Genomic DNA, 16,304 nt, shown 5'->3' on the forward strand with positions numbered 1-16,304 from the left:
CGTTCAGCTCGTTTCTCTAACCGCAGCTCTCAGTGGAGGTTGTATCGATAACTCATTTCGCTATGGTTTCACCTGGAACGTTGACAGTTGTCTTTTCTACGTCCTGTTATTTCCATGCTCTGCCGACTACCGATTAATTATACATATCCAATCTGTTTAAATTGCGAACCAGCTTTTAACGTTTTCCACCTATAATGCTACTGTTTTGTACCATATGCCGTCCCCTTGAATCGAATGTCGTTAAATACGGCGTATGATGTCCTGTCACGCCACTTTTTATTAACTAGTCGCGCGATTTTCTCTAGAACTTCGTTGTATGAAGTAGTCGTTGCCTCTTAAACACACGATTAACCTAGAATTATTCTATTTAAGAATCTATTTTTAGCATTTATAGCTATGTTTTGACTAGTATCGACGGCCTCTCTAGACGAAATTATAAGAGTACCCGTTGTAATTTAATTTGTGACTATATCGAAGAAGTACGAAGCGTTGCTTAGAAGTTTCAAGATTAGAAAGGATTTTAACTAGCCGAGCTAGGAAAATTCTAGTTAGAAGACAAGTTTATCGAACGTGATCGAAAGACGAGTGAAATGTGAAATTACATTCGGCGAAAAGATTTATTTATGGGATCTGTAAAAGTATATCGCGGTCAAACAGAGATTCCTGGGCGTCACGATAAAGTTTGGAATATTCGTAACTATGAATAACGTTGGATGGTGGACATGTACCAACGTAACCATTCGCTCGTCTTTTAGTTACGCGACATTGAATTTTCTCGCCTCCATACTATTGTCAAAGGATTTATCGACACGTTGATACGCGCTTCTTCTGATTATTAATTAATGGAAGGACCGCGTTAAGCGAAGATACGTGGGAAAAAGAGAAGCGGTCCACGGCGAAGAAAGCCGGGCCAAAGAGCCTCGTGAAAGAACGACTCGCCACAGATAAGATCGGTCGGTAACGAACTAGCCAGGTCCAGCGAGCTTCTAACGAGGATCGTACGAAGCAATCTCGATGTCGGGAAGAAACACGCGCGAGGCTGCTCTCCATGGTTACTCCGTTTCGCGTTTTCGACACGAACACGGTCTCGAGAACGAAGAGGCACGAGGACCTCTTACCTGTCCGCCTCATCTCGCTCGTCCTACTCTCGTCTACTTGATCCTCTTTCCCGTAGCTCTAGTGGCGACGCCAACATGCTACGAACGAGTTTACCGAATCGTACATACGAGAAATACGATATATGTGTAACAAGGAAAGGGGCGGTGATAGTATGACGAATCGTAAAATCTCTGAATCTGCGATATTAGGTAAACTAAAATGGCTGATTTGTCGATAAAAAATTGCTAGCGGTTACGCTTCGACCATGTATCTGAAACTATATAATTTTCCGAAATTGCCGTTTTCCACGTAAGAAAAGCTTCGAAAACGCGAATATATCAGGTTTAGGTAGATAGGGATAAAAGGCGGTGAAATTGGAATTTATTGCGAACGGTCTAAAAGTCCCGTAGGAATATCGCGTAATACGTGCATGGGTTATGTGTGCGATGATAAAAATGCGATGAAAGAGTCGGATACTGGCGAAAGGAAAGACGTACGCGCGTAGTCGGAGTGTACGTGACGTTTTGTAGGATATTTCGGAACAGTTTTGTAGAATATTTCCCTAGCAACAATCGCGCGCTTCCGTTCTTCTCAAGAACGTTTTAGGCATTTCAAAAATGTATTTAAATTTCTTACGACATCTCCATTTAACTAGCAAGCGAATGATCCGTCCTAGAGGAACTTCACTGTTAAATATTCTGAATAAACCGTAACTTTTGCATCGTATATTACACGGAATTTGAATATTTCCATGTGCAAATAACTAAATGACATCCTAACAAACTCTAAACTAAAGTTCTAGGTTTTTACATCGGAACGAAAACGATATCGATAACGAATTTCAGTCGTGCGATATCAAAAATTGTCTTATAATATAGTTTTTAAGCTCGTTTTGCCGAGATATAAAAAACAAGTACCGGTTAGAACGAAAATAACGCGTCGATTTAAGGCAATAACTTTCGTATGCAAGAGCGGTCTACGGTCTGGTCTGGAATTGGTATCCCGACGCTATTACCGTTTACCGATACAGAACTGTATAATATTTCGCGTTGCGGTCCCTTGTACGTAACGTCCGCAGAGAAATATCTTGGTGTCTTTACGACTACCACGAGCCCGCATTACACCATATTGTACATCGTTACACGATGCCTGTACTAGTGCAACACCTGCGTCACATGGAAAACTCGGATAGTTCGATCAGAGCAACGTAACTTTGAGGTAGCCTATTCGTGGATCGACTCGGTGGTTATTGAATAATATCATAGAAACTTTTATTTTACACCGACAACTTACTGCACTCGGCGATCGTTCGCTCGTTTAACATTTCGCTCGTTCCAGAAAATCTCGACGTTCGTCATCTTCGATTCGAAATGTTCACGTTGTTACGTGTTTCGGCCGATCTTTCGCCAAGTGGATGATTAAAAGGGACGTTTAGCCGGATTAAGAATTCCAGACGAATATTACCGTGGAACTTGCGCAAAGAGGTTCCCTGGCGTTTGGCCAGGCATCCAAAAGCCCTTACGCCGCTGCATTCGTCATCGTAATCGTTCGAACACGGCTTCGACTTTTCCACTATCACCGAGCATTGTGCACTGTCTGCCTCGTGTATTCGAGGATTCGTTGCCGTGCCATCCATATGGATGCGACTTGTACGCTTTTTCACGTTCGAGCTGCGCGGAATGGATAACCGTTGCGTCTCGTCGCGCTGATACAAAGACGCTGCGCTAGAAGAAAGAAAAAAGCGAGAATGAGACCCGCTGGGAATCTGATTTATGCGTTCGTCGATCGGACCCCTTTGAGGGTCTTGGCGAAAAAGTACACGGTCCAGAATTTCAATACTTGAAAAATACACGCCGAGGAATAAGGAATCTTGACAGAAAAGGAGAGACAGAGGCAAGTTCGCTTGCGATATATATAGATCTGGATGATAGGATGTGATCACGTAGTCACGTGGGGATGTGAATATCGTAATAGCTGGTTGAGGAAGCAAAAATCCCCAGGATGTTTGAGACAGGACGGGATAGCGCGGCGCGGTGGCCGGAGAAAAGAACAACCTGGTCTAGACGTATAAAAATGACAACGGCTCGTAATCTGGCGTAGCTTTTCCGTACAATGATAAGCAATCTAAAAGCAGGTTTTCTACCGTGGAACCGTATTTATCTGTGTTTGAAAATAGGGTGTTTGGTGCAAGGCAGATTCTATGAATATTTTTGCGTTATTTTCTGTAGATACTTTCCCCGTGGAAAACGGTGAATTATAATAGAATACATATACATACATGTATGTAGAGGTTGGTCGATTAGTTCGTCTGGATTATTTCTGATATTTCAATGGAAGAAAGGTGACTCTTGCGTTTTAGATCGAGCAGCGATTCCTTGTCGGTTGATAGTTAAAGTTTTGCGAAGATTGTTAGTAAAAATCGTGCGAAGAATATAAACGTGAAATACGCTTTTGCGACTGTCGTTCGTTTTCTCAGCGTGTGATTCAGTTGTATATCGATCGTGTGTTCCGATCGAAATCTCAGAAAGAAATGGAAGGAAGAAAGCACGGATCGTAAAAAAATTGTGCCTCCAAATGGCTCGGGAAACCTGCATTCGAACCGGCAGCCATGCGCGGCTGCGGTTGTAATCCGCAGTTCGTGTGCGAGCACTCCGCAGGAAGAAACAGTTTTGCCGCGTCTGGAACGTCGAATCGATATTTGTTCAGCCCTCAACCCGAGACGATGAGCGCGCGTTCACGATTCACTTCGATTCACAGGGCACTTTGTGTTACTCTTTTGCGACCGGATTAGCGTCGAGCACGCGTTGCCTGTTTTCACTCAACGGTGTTTTTCTTCCAAACCTACCGCGGCGCAAAAATTTTTTCGGAGCGATTCGATCGGTTTCCGGAGCGTTTTCTTCTCATACGTGTATGCTCCTCTAAAAATAGTTTCTTCGACTTGAAATTTCTCAGGGTTAAGTTGTGCTTCGTTCTTTTTGGAAATTGATCTAGACGTACGTACAATTACGCGATACCTTGGTATTTACGTTGAATTTCGATGGTTTAGAAATAATTTTGAATTTTTCTTCTCGCGTTACACAATCTTCCATGCCAAACAAGTTATATCGCGAATTGTTTTCGTTTCTTCACTAACGAGCGTGAGAAGCGAATATCGCAGCTGTTGTTTCTCTATGAATCTGGTGGATTAGCAGCTTTATCGCGCAAAGCGATCTGTTCGGTATAATATATAAGCGTTAGGCGTATGGCCAGGATTCGCGTGGTGGTGAATTAGTTGGCTCGTTAACCTTTTATGACATTTCTTTATCTTCGATTCTTCCAGGATACTTGTAACTTTTGTTCATAATAAATATTTCGTGAAAATTCCAGGTAGCCGATAGAAATAGATGATTTCGAAATTAGGTAATTCATTTAGAGGTGTGTCATGGGCACGGCTTCCAGATGACGACTGCAGACAGAGGGCCTCCTGCCTGGCCCTCGCGCGTATTCGAACCCTTGATCGTTCCACGTGACGGCCGTCTAGTTGCGTAACGCAATCCAAACACGTTTCGAGTAACGAGGTTAAATATGGAATATAATTCGCTAACACGATTAGATTTGTAATTTCTATTGCAACGTCGTAAGAGTAAATTTACAACTTTTTATCTTTGTAATCGAACTTGGTCTCTGAATAGAAATTTCCAACGTATTTCACACTGTATCGTTGGTGTGCACCTAGCCTAAGGATAATCCTTGGAAGTTGAGACGACGAGTCTCCGGTTGGATTCGCGTCTTCAGCGGACAGGACGTTTCGAATGCGCGCGAGAATTATCGATCGTTATCGATCGTTGGCCGCGGGCAGGGATCGCGTCGCGCTTCCTGTTGCCCCGTTGCGCCGTTGTGCCCCTCCACGGAGATAATAATCGACGCGGCTCCCATTATTCGTATTGTCGCTGGCCGATGCGTTGATTTTATTCTCGCGGCGTGGCCACGATGCCCACAGTCTGAACTCTGGCAACTTTGCTCGTCCGTCACAATCTCCTTTTCTTTTTATTTTTTCAGAGGCCGAATGCTGCGTTGGCGAAGCCGCTGCCGAGGCGTGCTGGGAACCTTGTTACTGCGTCCTCCTCCAGGACGAACAGACCCTCACGGCTTACAGAAGCGAGGATATGGCAGTGAGTAGTACACCTTCCCTTTCTTTCCTAATATTCCGTCTATCTTGTTTCGATAGCGAAAAGCTCGCTGCCCAATTCGGCCGGATTAGCCAGCCTCCCTCTTCTTTATCGCGACCCATAAGAAGCGGCACACAAACGCATTATTGGCATTGCTAGTATTCGCATACTTATCGCCTGCAATAAACTTGTTTGTTCTTAAAAACGTATTTGCTATTCTATTATCTTTTAATTTTATTCTACCGCAAATCGTTCTATTATTCGATTACTATTCTGTCTATATATCGATTTTGGCAATCGTAGCCTTACTGCACTTTAATTGTATACGCAATGTGTATAGAAATACGTTAAGAGATATTGATAAGATGCTACCACATAATGACGACAGTACGATAGTTTGTACGATAGTTTATAAATTTTTTATTTATCCTTGTGATTTCGATGTTCATCTTGTTTCGAGGAGTCAACATTTTAAAAGTACGCGTTAATTTTTTAGCAAACAGCGTTGAAAGAGAAGAAAAAATCTTACGATTAAAATCACTTCGATATTAAATCGATGGTTTTTAGATACGTACTAGTACGATCTGTACTGCTCTCAAATTTGCTCGAAACTCGATTCGCAGAATTCGTAGCTCGCCTAATTCGCGAATTACGCGTTCAAGCAACGTATCTCTGGCCCGAGGAGAATTGTCGGAATAACGGTGGAACGTTGGCGGTCGTAATCCGAAAGTTATACTTACAATTAACATATTTAGGGGGGTAAACAACGCGATGGCCGTTCAAAGTTGTTCGGTATCGACGTTTACTCGCAGAAGTACCGCGTTTTATCGCGTTCACGCATGTCAGTGGTATATCGGCTTTACGAAGCGAACGATATCCCAAAAGCGGCCGGCGAGTACATATAGCGGGAGACGATAAACAGACGTCGAGAGGCGTCGAGGAATGAAATAGGACGCTTCTTGGAAGATGACGACTTGTGTGGCCGAGCAGTCATGGCACAAACCGATCGACACTCCGATAAAACAAACGATTCCCCTTCTCAGGGATTCGTCTAAGAGCCGAGAAGATATCGCTGGGCGAACGACGCGACGCGACTCAACGGTAGGAAGTTAATCGGGTTGAAAGTTGTGTATATCCTGTAGTCTGTAGCCAGGGGATTTAATGAAAAATTAGCATAGGAAAATTGTACGCGTATCGGTCTCTACCGTGTTTCTCCCTTGTTCTGTATCGTGCGCTACGGAAGGAGGCCGAGTTGCGTTTGATCGTACGCTTGGAATGGCAAAGGGATGGCCAGCTTCTAATTCGATCAGCAAGTTTATACACAGCCTGACGTTTGCAAAGCCAACTACTTTCGAGACTTCTCTGCTAACCTCCACCAAAATTATAGAAGGTCTGCAACTGAAAGCGGTTGCCGACTATTTACAAATCGAAATTCGTACGTCAACGAGCTTTTAAAAATCCCTCGAGCTTCTCGTTTGAAATTTGTCATTTTCTTTTTATCAAGCCTTGTAACGTTTGCCGTCCAGGAACGTCGAAAGAGAGTGGCGGATATAGGATGGAATCCAACCTTCCAATATTTGTCGACGTTCACGCGCCTTGATCGACTGGCGACGAAAGAAAGGAAAACGATATATCCGCGTATATTCTTCCGGACGCGAGTACGTATTTTTAGACGTCGACGTTTCCGCTTCCGCTCGCGCGCTCCAAAGAACATCTTCGCGTTAAGCGTTCGCGTTATTGCAGCCACCGCGTTGCAAACGCAACATAGTCCTTTAGGGACCGAGAAAGAAACCCGATCGAAGTTTCGTTGCGAACTTTCGTCACAGACCGCTCTCTGTTCTGGATGCGGACAAGCGAGCGCTTGCATGGAAGCTTGCTTAAGCCAATAACTTTCTGCCAGAGTTACTTCCACTGTCGTTGCTTTTCTTGCCTTTTCGTGCGTTTTCTTGTAGCTTACTTTCTTTTCTTACCATCTATGCTGCAACTTACGAACTCTGAAGTTCCTTCTCCACTGCACTCAATTGCGCGGTATAACGGTAAACGTTGACTACCTTTCTTCTCCTTCTTGTCCTATCCTTTAGCTTTATCTCAAGGTAAAACAGGAGGCGAAAGAAGCCACGAAGATAGAGGGAAGATAACACGGAAAAATTCTCAAGCATGTATGAATCTGTTCGTTGGCGTATAGTTTCTCGTGGAACGAACAAAGGTAGAAGCTGAGGAACGACGAAGATTTCTCGTTGCGGATCCATTTTGGTCGTTGGCGAGGTCCCTTAAACGTGTCCCGTGTCCGTCCACCTCTTTCTCTCTGTCTCTTGAGGTCTTAAAGTATCGGGCTCGAGAATTCTACTTATTACACTGCTTGAAACCACGTTGCCTCCGAGATTGGCTAATTTTTAAAATCAGATAGCGAATTTTCTTCGGAGTAATTACTCTTGGCGTGAGGAGTTCCGCGGCCACATTCCTCTCGTTGTTTCACGCGGCAAAATGTTTTTTGGACGTCTCCTTTTATCGAGTAGAATGGGAAAATATTCTAGAAAGGTAGTTACGATGGTAACTGGTAAAGTTGATGTTCCAGTGAACGGAAGAGGCGTGTACGTACCTTTGTTAAGAAATATTTAAGCGTGTCGGCGAATCGTTTTGAAAATGCAAAGTTCTCGAGTTCTTTTAGTTTCGTTTTAACACCTACTTTTAGCCTTTCTTCCCTTCTTCGTTTCCTCGTTTCTTCGTTTCCTCGTTTTTTCTTTTCTTCTGCGGGATGTATCTATTCCTATTTAGTTGCGTTGTCGTGTGCCACGTTGGCTGATTGTACCACGATGATCAATCAACACGAGCAAAATGTTAAAATTCAGAGCTTTCGTAAATTTATCGACCTTGGTTACTTTTATGAATCACAAGCAACGTATAGCGTATCGTAGACACATCCAGAGGTAATAAAATCTCTTGGAAGCAAAGTCGTTGATCCTGTCGGAATTATGTCCGTCCCTAACATCCGGATATAACGTTGTTTCTACTTTATCTACTCAAAGCTTCCTTCCAATATGCACAAAAGTAACTGTTAAGGTTTGAAGAGGATTTGGAGAGAACAAAAAGTTAAACTTTATTTACATATTAACTAAATTTAGCTTTACACGTGGGTTACTCTCTGAAGGGCTAGTAGACACTCACTCGCTTGCTTTTTTTCTTTCTAGTCGTTCTTTTGTCTCAACGGAGACCTGGGCCGTCTTGCGACGCTCACATACACTCTAAGGAATACGCTCCCTCACTCTCGCACGTACAATACAAATGTACTATCTATTTAAGAGTAACGTCGTACGTAACTCGTACGTAATACCGTGAGGATGCTCGTCGTTTTCCACGCTCGATAAACATTCACGCCTGTATCAAATACACTTTTCATTCTGACGTGGTTGCCGTTTTTTCCCTTTGCCTTTGTCAGTGTCTGAATTTCTCGATCGATTCTTCGAATGTCTCGCGTTTTTGGCAACTGTTCGCCCCCTGTGATCGAGCCCTTGTTATTACTAAATCAAAACCGACGTCGAGACTCTCTTTCGCCTTGTCCTTCGCTCACGTCCTTTTCTCCTTCCGTGTAATCACATTCGTGGGGTTCAGGAACGCGAGACCCTTCGTTATCCGATGCTGAACTCGCCCTCAAGGAATAGGGTTAACGGCGTACTTTCGTACGTGTGCAGACGCATGTATGTTCTCTTCTCCTCTTTCTGCTGTCTGGATCCCTCAAACGGTTCCTCGCATGTCGTACCGAATAGAATTTAGTCAGCAAGTAGAGAAAGCCTGTGCACGATCAGCCTAGTACCGTTGTGCTTAGGAACACGGCCGTTCGATTTCCTATGAATTAGATTCCATGGAAACTGAAGATTTTTAGAATTTTGTAATAGTTGCGCGCGTTAATGGTCTCGCTTGTTCTTAATTGTCATGTAACTAGTATTTATCTGATACGGGAGATCTCTTTGGTTTAGCAATTTCACGTAATCCTTGGATCGGTATAGTTACAGCTTTGTTGGGAATATTTCTAGGTTTCACGATGTAAACGATCTTACCGCAACGTTTAATTTGTATTAAAATTTATAGATTTTGCATGAATATTATTCCTCGCGGAAAAAGACGTTATGAAATCTGTAACTTCTGTTCTTGGGTAGCTTAAAGTTATTACAAAATTTGTCTTCAATCCTGAACAAAGAAATGTCATTTATCCATTTGTGCTGAATATTTCGCGTACGTTTCTTAAATTAAATTATATGACAATTCTTCGGGAAACGTTCACGACTGTGTTGCTATCGGACAATGTAGCTTCCTTTTTATTGCATTTTTATAGGATAAGTGATCTTTCGCTCGATTTAAGATGAAGATAAGAAAGTTTTAAACAGACGCCTACTTGTTTCCCGACCACCTGACCATCGGTATCACGCGCCATGTTAATTACACGATTTAATTACAACTTACAATTGTCGGCAAACACGTCGATTAAAATCCTTAATTAACCGTATCTTCGATGCATAAAATTCAATCGAGAAATCAATAGGAATAACGAATAAGATACGAATATGTAATAAGAGTCCTCTTTGATGCAAGTTTTACACGTTTCCAATAAACAGTAAATCGTAAACTGGGCATTATCTGCATTTTATATCGTATTTCTTCTTCTGTACGTTATCTCCATTTCTCGAAAGTATCTGCTATTTTATTGTTGTTCGGCGAATGCCAGGAAGTTTCTCTTCCGCGTGTTAAGGTGTTAACGATAATGATCGGCGAACTGGGATGGGTTGGCGCAGGTAAAAGCAAACAATGCGCAATGGAAAGCCTTCGATATTGGATTCGAAGTGCGAGTATACTGTGGGGTTTCTTAGTAATTCCTAGGGATTTTACTTTTGTTGTTGCCTCGTGTTACGAAGTCTGATAAGGTTGCAGGTAGGGGATTGTCTTGCCTCTGTCTATTAGCAGCGGATTTCTCGATGCCGGATCAAAAACGATCTCTGGTGCTCTTATTCCTACGCGATCAGCCGAGGAAATGCCAATAGAGAACGAACATACGTACCCGAACTATAGAATATACCCGATTAGCACGTATGGATTATAAGGATTTGAAAAGAATGGACGAAAGAAGAGGATCGATAGAGTGATTCGTAGAATTTTTACAATTTTTCGTTCTAATTCGTTCGTCTAGTTTCTATTTAAACGCGATTTATTTATAATTTCTTCTAATTATCGTCGTCGATATTTGTTGTAATTTCTTTAAACGTTTCAAGTATATCGAACGTATATAGAACTTGTATCATGTCGCGAATAAACGATCGTAACGGTATTAAGTAAATTATACACGATCCGTCTAAAAACTAACGGGACTATATTTATAAAAGCTTTTCTCCAGTTGGATAAATAAATACACGTAGTCAGTCCCGTAACGACTGCGCGTAACGCGAAAAAATATCTGCACGCACGAACGAATTAAACTCTTTCCACGTTGAAGCGGCGAAATCGCCGAAAATATCTCACGAACAATTCCAGAGGCGCTAAAACGTGCTACGATATCAAGGACACGCGTGCGCCGCGATATTTCTTCTCGCAGCCAGCGAGAATCCGCGCGTGCCTCTCCTTTCCGGGTCTGAATTCTTTGAATTTGATGCGTTCATGTTCATACTCGTCACGTACAAGACAAACGGCACGCGAGTAAAAAATGCAACCTTCTCCATTGGAATCGTTCCCCAGGGGTGAACGAATGCGTCTCTGTATTAAATCGTATCCCCCGTCCTCCGAGTTTCCTCCCTCCTTTTCTTCCTTCCTTCCTTCCTTCCTTCCTCCTTTTCCTGTCTGGCTTTGCGAACGTGTCCCTTTCAAGACGTGAGGGGAATACGACTGGTGTGATTAAATCTTGCTATCTCGTTCTCCCTTCCTCGCAGTTTGCTCCCTATCTGTCTTTGTCCGAGTGCCTTTGATTCAGCGACTCTCTCTCTCTCTCTCTCTCTCTCTCTCTCTCTCTCTCTCTCTCTCTCTCTCTTTTTCTTTTCCTCCTCCCTCCCTCCCTTCCTTCCTCTCTATTTTCCCTCGATGTTGTGCGTACGAGGATGCGAGTGCCCGGTTGTACACTTTACCGTTTGGTTAAGGAGGTATCGTTGAATCTTTGACGGGCAATTTAACGTTTCTGAAAAGATTGCTTAACCGCGAGGCCTGTATCATCGCATCTCGCGAATGCGATAGATTCGTTGTAATTTTACGATTCTCGTCATCCTCTGTGAATCGAATGAAGCTGTATATACTGACTACTCTAGATAACGAGCGAATCGTGTCTTTGCAACTTTATCTTTCTTCTTCTCTCCTGTTATTTGTTTTTATTTCTTGCTTGGTGGGGCAGGTCTGTAAAATACAATTATACTTACGGTATAGGTAAGACTTCGCGACGCCAAAAGTTCTCTTAAAAAAAAGAGAGAGAGAGAGAGAGAGAGACAATTTCACTAATTGCAAGTATGCACGCGTAGTTTCAAAGAGGAGACAGATATATTCGCACTAGCGTTTCGAGTTTTCCCCAGCACTCTGAACGAGCTTCATGCAGTTTGCCTTCTATTTAAACAACCTGATCAATCTGGTGACTTTTTATTCCGCTTATCGTACGAGAATGTAACAACTACTGAAAAGACTACTGAGATAACTCGGGTCGAGCCGGAGGATTCGAAATTCGAAATTCGACCGAGTATAGTTTATGTAGCTCGTCCATCTTAACCAAGGGGCTGAATGTGCCTGTTCGTCTGCGTCCCTGTCGACCCTTATCCCGGACAGTCGTCAGTCGATATTCCCTTTTTTGGAAGGTGAGGACGAGTCTTGCGATGTTTGAGAGTGTAGGGCGTGCACACACGCGCAAGAAATCCTTCTTTTTCGTCTCCTACCTCTTCGTGTTAGTCTCTTTCGCGGTGACTCAGGGTGCTAGAGATAGGACCTATCCTTCTTTCGGTCGATCGTAAAGGGAATCCAACGTGAATTCGGAGGAAGCCGGTTTCAGCCAGAGGATAAATCGGCTTCACCTTTTCGCCAACCTTTCGACCCCTTTTGCTACTCGAATCACTCTTGAGAAGCGTGGAAGCGGGTTACTTCGCGGATTCGAGAATCTTCTTCGGCTCTCTGCGAAGGCAAACGTTTGCAAACACGCAGGATCTCAATTTCTCAATTTTCCCTCGGTACCCTTTTTTTTTTTTACCTTTTTCTTGGACTCGCGCGTTTTTCAAATTTCAAGAAAAGTAGAGATTCCAAACAAAGCGCGAATTAAAGCGTATCCCTGTGAATATTGCCAAATTTCTCCGACATCGGATTCTATATTTGTCCAGGTGAAAGGAACTATCGGTGGAATTGCTAGCCAGCGCCCGATATGCATTCGGCAATGCTCGGTAGACTTGTTTCTTCGCGGAACTTAATGATAACCGCGTATTCGACGAAACGCGCTCTGTTCAACGGCCAAACTCCCCGACGATCGTGAAAGTTTGAAAGATCGTGGCGTTCCACGGAGCTCGAAAGACGAGGGTTTGAGTTGCATAGAGAGATAGTTGAGGCAGAAGGGTGCATTTATATGGGGTTAGGTTGGACGATCGACGACGCGGGAGGGTAAAATAAACAGGCGGCGCGTTATCGAGACAATGAAACGACGCGAGACTTTATCGTCCTCTTTGATAAGTTTTTTCTTCCATTTTACTCTCTTACGAGAGAAAGCAGATGTTCGCGAAATGGAAATACTCCTCTGCGGTGTATTAGACGGTCAGCGTCGTAATTTTCACGTGAGCTGATTATTTATACGAAGACTTGTTCGTTGATACTTTAGCACGTTGCATTTACGCAGATCTGAGATTGAAAATATTAGACACTTTTCGTTCCTTTCTTGATCGTTTTGAAGGTACATGTTGTGCAATAGGTTCAAGGAACGGCCAAATTATTTTTACGTTCTCCGTTCTGCCGAATTATTGCCGTCGCAAAGCGATTCCGATGAATCCGCGGCACTGACAAAGAACGAAAGAAGGAGCCTTCTTTCTCTCCCTTTTTCTGAAAGAACGTCTCGTCTCGTGGATTGTGGAGCGCTTCTTTTAACCGAACTAATTTCGGTTCGCGCGGATTTCAGTAAATGCCCAGCGGCGAACGAACCTCTTGACCCCAAGAGTTCGTTCATTCGTTTATTCGACGACGACGACGACGACGACGACGACGACGTAAGTCGAAGATGACGAAGAGAAAGATAATGACGAAGAAGGGGATAGATAGAAGAATAGGTTGGGCAAAGTTATAACAACGTGAAATTGAAATTCATTGTTCGTTCGGAGACATTCAACGCGTTGCTTAACCTTTCAACCGAAACGTCCTCCTTTTTGCCCCGTTATTAAGGACACGGACAGTCCGCGGACAAATGCGACGATTACCACGGCCCGTAATTGAAGGAAACGAGTACATTTAACGACGTCGTATTTTAAGGTGCTGGAAATGTAGCAATTGTCGCTTTCGAGCGACAGTTCTTTAGCAATGGAAATCGGAGGATTTATCGATCGTTAACGCACCGCCAGCGTAAGGTTTCTCTAGATACCTCGGACCGTTCTTTCTTCGCGGCGATTGTAGAAGAACGATCTCTTTTCGGAGCTTTATACAACAAGGATAATTATAGCATTAGGTTGAATTAAAAAAATTAGGTTTTCTTTGATCGTCGATAAGCATTATCGACGATTATGGATGACCGAGGAAGTTTGGGAAGGTAATCGACGAGCGCGTCTATCGATTCCCGGGCGGAGTCGGAATTTGTGCTCGTCGAGAGTCGCATAGCCGAGATTCCCCATCAAAGTTACACCTTTATCGTATAATCCGATACAATGGCAACGTTATTGGCTTCGTTCGAGGGACGACACGAGCTAGAAATTCACCAGTTGCTCCGGCTCCCCGAGCGGCTCTTCGAGTAGCGCCTCGTTAGAGACTCGTGCTTTGCTTCTCTCGTCTGCACTCCTAATCGTCGGCCCGTATCGCTCTCGAAACCTCTCTTTTCGATGAACTTATCCGCGGTGCGCTCGGCTACTTGCTGTAAACGCGTAAAGCAGCTCTACTGGAAATTTTCACTTTGTCCACGCGCGCTACGCCGTTAAACGAGTACCTATATTTCAGACTCGACGATCTCCTTACTAGTTTCCGTGATGGACGTTTATCCTATTCGTCACCTAAGAAATAAACTTTCTCTCGTATTCTCGAAGCAGTAAATTCTTTAAACTTACACGGTATGCGATTTATCTTGCCGATAAACTTTATATACCGTACAAGATGATTGACACGTAAGAAATACTTTTATCGGGATAACTTTTTTATCTGGTTCGAGAAATTTGCATCTTTATTTCGCGATCCACCGGTATATTTATATCGAGCATTCGTAAGATTCTTCCGCTTCTGTACGCCTTCGGCAACATCTTGAAACAAATGCAGAAGTCGAGAACCCCGTACGGTATTACTCGTATCGATTCGAGCCAGATACGTTCGTATAGCCTGCAATTTCGTTGAGCGTGTCCCTTCGTACTTTGTCCTTTTTTTCTTTTCTTCTTCTTTCTTTTCTTTTTTTTTTTATGAAAAAAGCGTTCTGTAGATTACGTCGAACCGATACGAGTTACGTCTGTGTCGGCCTTTGATATCGCGTGACGAGATCGCAGATTTCCACGTAGGCAAACTGTCGCGTAAAAGTTGTCGAAGACGTCGACGCGTTCGTTAATCCGGCTACGTGGAGAATCTAAAGCTAGACTCGTAGGATTAAATCGAAGAGTGACTCGGATCGTTCTCGATATTCGTTTCCACGTCCTAAGGAACTATTTCATTATTTAGTTTAGAATATAAAATCCTTCGTCATAGATGATATGATGATATATATATGAAAGAACGTGATCATCATTTTATCGATATTTTAAATACACGAATAGATTCGGGTTATTATGTGAAGTGTTTGCTTCATCCTCGAGACATCTTTAACTTTCTCTTTAGTTTAACGAAACTGGACTGAATCGGCACTGAATCGGCACTGAATCGGCACCGAATCGGCAGTCTCTTTATTCTCAACTTCAGCGTCCGTTCTATGGAAATTATTATACGCCGTTGGCCACGGTATCGATCGCGAAAGAGCCTGAAACGAAGCTCCGAAGAGCGTGTGGTTTCATCGACGTCGAGTTTACACGTTTGAACGAAACAGTTCACGCTCGAACGGGGCAACGATAGAGGAATAAGGAATATCCGCGCATGTGGAAAAGGCGGCGTGTACGTGTTCCGTTATCACGGACAGACTCGCGGCACGTGAATCGATTCCAACGTTACTGACGGATCGATTATCGACGAAAGATGGTAACGTGTACTCACGGACGTAATCGGATCGGTCGGATCGGAACGGGTCGATCGTGTGGATCGAATTAGTTAGCCACGGTGCTGCTCACGGACAGACGCGTACGCAAAGGTCGAACCGAGACGAGCGAGGGATCGAACGGAAAGCGAATCGTATAGCGAGAAGAGAGTCGACGATCGACGATCTTGTACCAACCGAGTCCGAGATCGCGAGTGTCCCGATCGCCACAGATCGTTCTAAGAAGATCGCGCATCTCGGTTTTTCCAGCTTTGATTCCGACGGTGGTCGGCGTATATGGAATGCTTTTGCGTTTGTGAAGTACGCGTATCGTCGATACGTTTACGAAGAAAAGATTCCAGATAGATAGAAGTAGAAAGTATAAATATCTCTTTCGAAGATCTATCAAAGATCGCTCTTTATGCAAATGCGAGGAGCGGTTTATTCGATTATGGTAGAAATAAGGCGATAACGGGAAGAAAGTTGAGAAGCGCTGGTCCAAGTCGTTGACGTAACACGCGTAACGTATAAAATATCCTCCGTTGGTTTTCTCGTTCATTCGAATCGCGCAATCGCGTTGGCGGAGCAAAATATTAAACCAGACTCGGTCTCGACGCGTTATACGTACCAGGTTTCAGAAGGGAACCTCTTTAACCGTGTGGTTAAACTGCTTCCTGGCGCTCGTTGCCGGCTATCGATTCTAGAATCGTGGCGTGCGT

The 16,304-nt window shown here is 43.6% G+C and overlaps 1 protein-coding gene across 11 annotated transcripts in view; it reads left to right on the forward strand.

The window, feature by feature from the left end:
• LOC122565716 (ras GTPase-activating protein raskol) overlaps positions 1–16,304 on the forward strand; it is a 259,030-nt gene that overhangs the window by 92,244 nt on the left and 150,482 nt on the right. For all 11 annotated transcript variants that reach the window (XM_043721976.1, XM_043721977.1, XM_043721982.1 and 8 more), the window contains one exon: positions 5,137–5,249. In XM_043721976.1, the coding sequence (XP_043577911.1) occupies positions 5,137–5,249 (113 nt within the window). The remainder of the gene's footprint in view (positions 1–5,136; positions 5,250–16,304) is intronic.

This window comes from Bombus pyrosoma, linkage group LG3 (genome assembly GCF_014825855.1).
Source record: "Bombus pyrosoma isolate SC7728 linkage group LG3, ASM1482585v1, whole genome shotgun sequence".
In the NCBI taxonomy this organism is placed as follows: Eukaryota; Metazoa; Arthropoda; class Insecta; order Hymenoptera; family Apidae; genus Bombus; species Bombus pyrosoma.